Source organism: Orbicella faveolata, unplaced genomic scaffold, assembly GCF_042242905.1.
Source record: "Orbicella faveolata isolate gen_17 unplaced genomic scaffold, um_ofav_v1 contig_48, whole genome shotgun sequence".
NCBI classification, from domain to species: Eukaryota; Metazoa; Cnidaria; class Anthozoa; order Scleractinia; family Merulinidae; genus Orbicella; species Orbicella faveolata.
The window spans coordinates 5799455-5807500 of record NW_028301578.1 but is presented as its reverse complement, the minus strand read 5'-3'; the positions used below and the strand labels follow the sequence as shown (position 1 = coordinate 5807500).

The 8046-nt window shown below is 41.3% G+C and overlaps 1 protein-coding gene across 1 annotated transcript in view; it reads left to right on the top strand.

The window, feature by feature from the left end:
- Positions 1–5900, top strand: part of LOC110060565 (EF-hand calcium-binding domain-containing protein 12-like) — a 5937-nt gene extending 37 nt beyond the window's left edge. The window contains exons 1-6 of the mRNA XM_089281511.1: positions 1–282; positions 741–958; positions 2445–2785; positions 3494–3899; positions 4752–4980; positions 5624–5900. The exon at positions 1–282 is cut by the window's left edge and continues 37 nt beyond it. Coding sequence (XP_089137637.1) covers positions 78–282; positions 741–958; positions 2445–2785; positions 3494–3899; positions 4752–4980; positions 5624–5796 — 1572 coding nt within the window. The 5' untranslated portion in view covers positions 1–77 and the 3' untranslated portion in view covers positions 5797–5900. The remainder of the gene's footprint in view (positions 283–740; positions 959–2444; positions 2786–3493; positions 3900–4751; positions 4981–5623) is intronic.
- Positions 5901–8046: the final 2146 nt, after the last annotated feature.

Below are 8046 nucleotides of genomic sequence, written 5' to 3'. Positions count from 1 at the left end.
ACGAACGATGACTTTTGAACTGCAGTTGTTTAACTCGCTGTTAGCCTTTGAATATTTTATACTTCGTGTTATACTCAATGAATTTAAGAATATCGGGACCCGAAGGTTATGAAGGGGAAGGAATCAAACGGCCCAAGACTAGAAATCTCTTGCCATCTAAGAAATATCGCGAAAGTGTGAGGAGATGGGGAGAACCAACAGGGCTCAAAAGAAAACGAGTTATTATTGTGCCTAGCATAAAATGTGCTGCTAGAGATGTTTCTGCAACAACGGAAGACAAAGGTAAGAAGATAAACATAACAGGATGGCTGGATCAATTGTTTTAGTATTAAAGAAAACATCCGTTCAGTGTTCGATCGAATCTGCAGAATTTAAGCCAGTGAAAGTCTCTGAGATTTAGAATCTGTTTGATTTACTCTGTAATAACTTGAAAGCTTTGACGTGTAGTAGATTTTTATTACGGATAAAATGCTAAGCGAGAAATGTCTTGCATATTTAGGGCCTTCTCTGTACTTGATGCGGCTAACTTAAGGTTTCAAATCTACGAGTTTTCTCAATAAGCTGGTACATTACATTTAACGTTAGTTTTAACTGTCTTGAATTTTTGAACAGGCAGTGATGTACCACTGCATTATAAAACCTCTTACTGTTCCCTCTTTCAGTTGCATGCAACTGGTTCCTCCAGACAACTGGAGTTAAATAACTAATATTCAATAATGGGAATCTTTCTTACTTTCTAGACAAGAATGTTCAACACGAGTCAGAGACCGACAGCTTTAGTTCCAAAGTTGAAAGATACAAACAGCAGTTGCAGGAACGTAAGAAGACAAGAGAGATTTTAAATAGCTGTGGACTCAAGCAAGACTGGCTTACAAATAAAACAAGCAGGACTGAACTAGAGAGCAGGGTGCTTAAAAGAATGCTTCTAAAGGGAAGACCGGAGATCACAATCAAACAGGTAAACTAATGACAGCAAGTTAGACTTAAGGGCGCATCTGGCAGGGGTATGTTACCAACCACTAAATGTCATGAATGCCGAATGGCAAATGATGAATACTGAGCACCAACTTTCTCAACATAGAATGCTGTTCATACGTGTATCCCTAACCTGTTGTTTGCCGCAGAGATTACATTTAGCATTTGGATTTATTATTGGGTGGCTAGAAAACTTTTATTAGCAGTGAATAGCAAACACAGAATGGTTACAAATTTGTCACAAATAGTGGGAAATTAATAGTTGCAGTGAGCCCGAGTGATAGTAAGTCTAAAATTAGTAATAGTAATTGGACTGAGCGGAGTACAATTCAGGGAGTAACCACACAAGTAATCTCAAAATTGGACAAGAACGAAGAGCGAGGCTGATTTGAAACTAGCTCAAATACTCCTTGACTTGTACGACACAAGGTCCAATAACTAATTAATCTTTGAAATTGAAAAAAGTCTTTTGAGATTTTCTTTTGAGCAGAAAAATCAGTAGCGCTTTCCATAAGTTTTAAAACTGTAAGAAACATTGAGAAGGAAGCCATTAAAGCATGCACAGTATATGTGCAAATGGCGTAGGTATCCAAGTACAAAAAAGTCTGTCTTCTTCTTGTTCTTCAAACGCATCCCTGGCCTCGGCGAATTGTTATTCAATACTGAACCTGTAATTGGTTAACCTGATATTAGTCCACTAGTTAGCCTAAAAGGGCACTGAATCAACTGTGGCTAAGCTCTCAGTAGTTGTAAGACTTGAGACATGTATAAAGCCTATTAATTTAGTAAGAATGTATGGAACAGAAAACATTTACTTGGAGGTAGAGTTGGTGTACTACAGTATATAGAAAGTTTGGACTTAAGTGAAGTTGTGTCCAAAAAACAGAAATTTGCGGCATGAAATACACAAATTATATGTGAAATTATCTTTTCCTCTCCAACAAGTGATCCTCTCTGTTTAGTTCACCAACACCGTTCCGTCAGTAAATCTTGAAAATTTCTCTCTAATACCTCCTTTGCTCCTCTATGTAGTTTATCAGGTAGGATAGGAGAATAGGGTATCTGCAGTTCTCCTCCACTTATCTTAATCCTGGGCTTTGAGATCCATTTGTTCCATTGCAACCCAGCCTGTCTACTGCAGTTCTTGTTTGGCTGACCTCCTGAAAAGGAAGAAGCCCTTGAAAAATGGGAAGGAGTGGGTTGGAGGAGAGGGAGGGGGTGAGCCAAGAGGTGCTTAAATAGACTTTTACATGTAACAGTAAGCATAATAAAGAGAAGGTAATGTTGGGACTGGATTCAAGGATGCTACATGTACAGTGTGTTTTTTTTGTTTTGTTTTGTTTTTCTTTTTTTTTTGAGGTACACTGTAACTGCAGATATCCTAGAATAAATTGTATATCTAACAACCTACTTTGATGCTGTGTCAGCAGAATTTTCTCTCATGATTTTTTCCCTTTGTTTCAAACAAGGCACCAACCCCTCCCCCAGAAATTGAGGAGGACACAACAACAGTAACAGGTGAAGACAGGGGGGTGCCAACTATCCGCCAGCCTTCCCCCGCTGCCTTAGCAGTTATTCAAGAATACTTGGATCGCAAGAGGATGCGTCTGTTAGATCTGTTCTCTCAAGCGGACAAGGACAAAAACTGGGTGGTATCACGGCAAGAGTTCAGAAACATCATTCGATCATGGCGAATTCCACTGAAGGAGGTTGATCTGGAGGATTTGATTCTTGCCCTTGACAGAGATAACAGTGATGCCTTGGATTACAGGGAGCTCGCTGTGGGGAGACAGTCATACTTAGAGGAGAGGTGAGGATGATGGCCCCTCCCCCCAGGGGATGGCAGATGATTGATGCATAACAACATAATTGAAATTCAGAATTCAAATTTAGATTCACACTTGTATACAACGTAGTTTTAATTTCAGCGAAAATCTTGAATCAAGTGGAATCAAGCATCCTTTTTTCGTTGTATGCTGTTATATCGTGTATAAAATCCATTCATAAGGATTTTCAAAGATTGAGAGTTTATTAATGATGTTTTCTAAGACTTTGGCAAGATGTTTGTGAGAACTACTGACTTACACACAGTCATACATGTAGTTTTACATAACTTGTACCTGGTGTATGATTTTCTTAAGCTGGGGTGCAGCCAGGATTTTTTGAAGAGGGGGTCACACTGTGTTAAAGTGAGGGCACTCACCAGATTGTCATGGCGTTTTTGCCAGCTGTTATTGGTTGTCACGGGTTGTCATGGGCAGCCCAGGACCCCCCCTAGCTATGCCCTTGTTCTTAAGATCCTTTAATAAACTGTTGATTCTTAAATATCCTGTAGGTTTTTCACCAAAGAAATACTGGTACATGTATATCCTTAATCAGTATAAAGGGCAACATGTATGTTTCTTATTTTGGAGATTTCAATCTCAATAATAAACAAAATGCACTGTGGAAAAATTTATTATGCCTTGATCAAGTCATGTTTATATATAGTGACCAGTGTGCATGTATCTTTTTCAAGGGTCACCAAACAAACGGCTGAGATTGTCCATACTCCCAGTGTTAAAGCTGCAAAAAGACCGGAAACCATTCCAGAGGAGCCAGAACCTGTTTCGGATCCATTACAGGACAAGTGGCCCAGTATTGGGGCACAGAGGCCTGCATCCCCTCAGAGACCCTCCTCACCACAGGCCACCACCCAAAGGAGGCCCTCAACATCACCTCAACGTCCTTATTCTCCTTCTTCAGCCCAGGCTCAGCCTGTGACCTTTGTTGGGCAGCGACCAGGCTCTGAGCCCCAACAGCAACATCCTCGTCCTGCGTCACCAGTTAGCAATGGTAGTAGCGAGAGCAATATGTCACCAACCCTGCTGGAAATACCTGCTGTTCAGTTGTCGGAGAAAGTTGAGCAACTGACACAAGATGAGGTAGGCTTTATGGCTGCTTTCCATTCTCGTCCCCAGAGGCGGGGTTCCTTTTGGTCAGCACCAAGAATCACGACCTTTGGGCTGGTCCAACACCGGAAGTCGGTAATTTACGGACTTCCCGTCAAATCTGGCAAATCTGATTGGCTTAGAATACGAAACGAACACTCTGCGCATACTCAGAAAATCGGTCCGGCCAGGGGTCGAGATATCTTGGTGCTGGCCAGTGCGGCCTATGGGGACAAGAATGGCTGGTTTCTATAAACATAAGCCGACACACGCAGATGCAGTAAGACGTTGATAATTAGCGCCTTGTGTTTGGGAAATTTCCAGCAAAAGGTGCTAATTATCAACATCCTAATGCGTCTGCGTATGTCGGCTTATGCTTATGCTTATGCGATAGAGGAAAGCAGCCGTTTAACTTGTCAATAAATCGATAGGGCCTCGTCCTCGTCCGTGGCCTCAAGAGGAAAGGCAACTATTTTTGGCCTTCAAGGTATCTTTTAGGGTTACACTCGAAGAGATCATTCGATAATTAAACAAAAAAAAAAAAAAAAAAAAAAAAAGGAAAAAGAAAACAGAAAAAAAATAATAATCTGTGTGTCCGTTGCAAAGTGATATCTCTTAGGGGAAGAAAACGCCTGAGCCACGCTCAGACTGGTCTCTTTTAGAGGTTTCATTCACATTTTCCTACAAGCATCCCCACCCTTTTTAATGGGAGTTCCCCTGTGGGTTACGCGGGCAAACGTATTGTACACTACCGGCCTCAAACCATATGAATGGTTGGGAGCTAGTCCATGCCATTTACATGAAGTACCTTTTGAATTCTTTCTTTCTTTTTTTTTTTTTTTACAGGTAAAAAACAGACGTATGAAGAAACAACAAAAACGCAAAGAGAAAGAAAAAGCCAAGCAGAGGAAGCGAGCAGCACCCGAGAAAGTGTCAGTGGCACCTTCCACTCTAGGGGGTAGGGTGGGGGAGATGGTGGATCGTTACCGAAAGATGACGGTGAAAGAATACAACGATGTTGTGGAGTTGTGTCACATGCATGGAGTGCAGTTAAGCAAAGGCGTTCTGGGACGAGGTAGGGTTGTGTTTAACAATTATTTTACTCAGTATTTTACTGAACCTTTCAGTGACTTCACTTACACGCGAACTCTGAAGTTTAAAACCTCACTAACCTGGGGCGGATCTGAAGGGGGGGGGGGGGGGCGATTCGGGGTCCCCCTAAACAAAAAAAGAGACATTTTACAACGCTGACTTGGCCTCTGAATGCCAGAAATCCCATTTCAAGGAATCTCAATTCTAAAAGTTTTGGTAGCCAGGATGCCCCCGAACCCCCTTATAGGGGGGCGCCTTCGGTGTTCCGTATCTCGAATCTTCTTCTCTAAAATCCTACATCCGCCCAAGCTATAGCGATCTCGATTATTGGCTGCCGTCAATAACTGAGACGACATTCAACGTGTTATTGAAACGTCCAGTAACGTGACGTTGGAAAAAAAGAAACAAAAAAAAAAAAAACAAATAAATACAAAACAAAACAAATAAACAAACAAACAAACAAAGTGTTCTGTTTTCAAGTCGTACATATCTGAGTATAGGTTTTTAGTCTAGTGGGATTGTTCGGACAAATTAGTGGTCAAAATCGAATAAAAGAAGGAAAAGAACTAAGATTTTCATTATTTTAATCTAACTGACTTCTCTATCGATTTCTCTCTTTCTTTCAGTTCTTCTTCAACCAGAAGATAAACCACTATCACAAATGAAACTGACCTCGAGAAATCCTGGACTCTTTGCTATTTCCACCAGGCATCACATACCAGCCAGTAAACCCCAGTCTACCACGACCGCCAGCAACCCACGGCGACCAAAGTTTAGATACCCGGGTCCTACCACGTGACATCTGAACAAGACTCTCGGAAAGAGAGTGCAACATGTAAAGTGTTTAAATTTTATATAAAAAAGTGTAAAATAAAGAAGGATAAAATGTAAATGGTAGATTAATACGCCTTGCAGTTATTTAGATATTTTTGCATTTTTTGGCATGAAAAATGCAATTGAAGCCAATCAATAAATTAAAGTGGAAATAAAAAGCCATTTTTAAGTTTCTTTGGGTGCTAACTGACCACAAGAACTGCACGTTCTTCGTTTTTAAACAATTTTTGTGATTTTCTAGAGCAGCATTGGAGAATTGATACTTTGTTTTAGCATTCCATTATAATTTTTGCCACCAATTTACTCATTATTTTCTAGCTCCCTGATAAATTTGTGAAGATAAAAGTAGTGTTAAGTCTGCATATGAGCCAAGTGGCCCATCAGACCGGCCCTTATCTCCGGTTTCTTTAGCATGAAGCGAGTAGGAGCATTTATACTCCCCCCTGGATGGGATGCTAGTCCATCGCAGGGTTATCCCCAGTATTAAATCTGGCGGTACCCATTTATATACGTATACCTGGATGGGAAGCGGCACCGATAGAGTGAAGTGCCTTGCCCAAGAACAGAACAAAGTGTCCGCGGCCAGGGTTCGAACCTTGACCACTCGTCCGCCGCGGTCGAGCGCACTAGCTATGAGGCCACCGCGAGTGATGGTAATCAAAACTTTAACTTTCAGCTGGAAAATATACTGAAATTTAATTAACTTATAACTGGGAAAACTTGGGTATTGAAAGACTTGAATGCAACATTTATGTAACCGCCTTTCAATGTTGCCCACCCCCTACCCCACGCCCCTAGGGCAAAGGGTTGATTTTAACTCTCAGAGACCTACGTAAAACTTTAATGCTGCTGATGAAATTGTCATCTTAATGTTACAGCGTTTCCCTGTTTTTTTTTTTGAAACTTGTAGAACTTATTGTTGCTGAAATTTCCTTGAACTACAACCACTGATTATACAGTTAGACGAGATCACTACACCGAGAGATTACCGGTTTGCCAACTGATCAGAAACTATACTATTCTAAATTATTTGTTTGAGTAGGTCCAAATTCGGAGTCTATGGTCCCGTCCACACTACGCTGGAGACATTTTGAAAACGGAGGTTTCACTCTGGAAACGCATCGAATGTTTTCTGTCCACACTATGCCAGAGGCATTTAAAAACGCAACAATCATCGATCATTTTGAATTTGTGTTTGAGGAAAACTCAGTCGGGGAAATCACATGATTATCCTGACAACATCGTTTTCAGTCGAAAAGCTTCGTTTTCAAAATGTTTTCCGTCCACACTAAAACGCAAAGCCGGTGTTTCCAAATTCCTCCGGCGCAGTGCGGACGCTTCCTCCGAGAGCGCAAGAGAATTCATATCGAAGCGATGGAGAACAATTTGAATGCTTGTCAGTCAGCTAGATCTATTTTTACTTAGTATAGTAATTACAAATGCAGATCTAGTTTCTTGTATTCCAGACCGTAAATGCTGGGGTATGCATATTATGCCCACTTTGGCGACTATCGTGTCGTTTTCTTTGATGTCTCCTATATTGATCATGACGAGTAATGCTCTCCGTCCCAGGCCTTTCCGAGAATCGTTGTAGACCATTATTTGACCTTGTGAAGCCCAGATGTATTTCACTTGTTTCGTTATCAGCCGATGTGTGATCCAGGGAAGGTGAATTATACGCATTTAGTTCCTCGCCGCGTGGGTTGAACGATAATTGAACTCTAGGATTTATAGCGGCAGGTTTTTCTCTTCGAAAATTTTTCATTTCCGAAAAACTTTCTTCTTGCTTAGTCGTGGTTCGCAGGCTCGATGCATAAAGATGATTTAATTCTTCGATACGTGTGTCGTGTTGACAACGAACTCTTGAATCACCACCAATAGCAACTTTTTCGCCGCGCAGATTTTGCGCGTTAGAACGCTTTCCTTGCTTAGTAGTCTGTTGCTGCCAAGATGAGAAAGGTGGTTTAAATTCCTTGACGTGCATGTTGCTTGACAAAGCCAGTTTTGAATCGTCGCATGGATCAAGGCTGACAGGGCTCTCTCTAAGAGGACTTTGCGTTTTAGAATGTTCATGTTCTGTGGTCTTATTTTGCTGCAAAGCTGAACAAATTGGCTTCGATTCCTTGGCATCTGTAACGTCGGGTGAACAAATTCTTGACTCGAATTTTCCTGGTGGATTCTGCCTCAGAAAACGTTGCTCTTGTCTGGCAGTTTT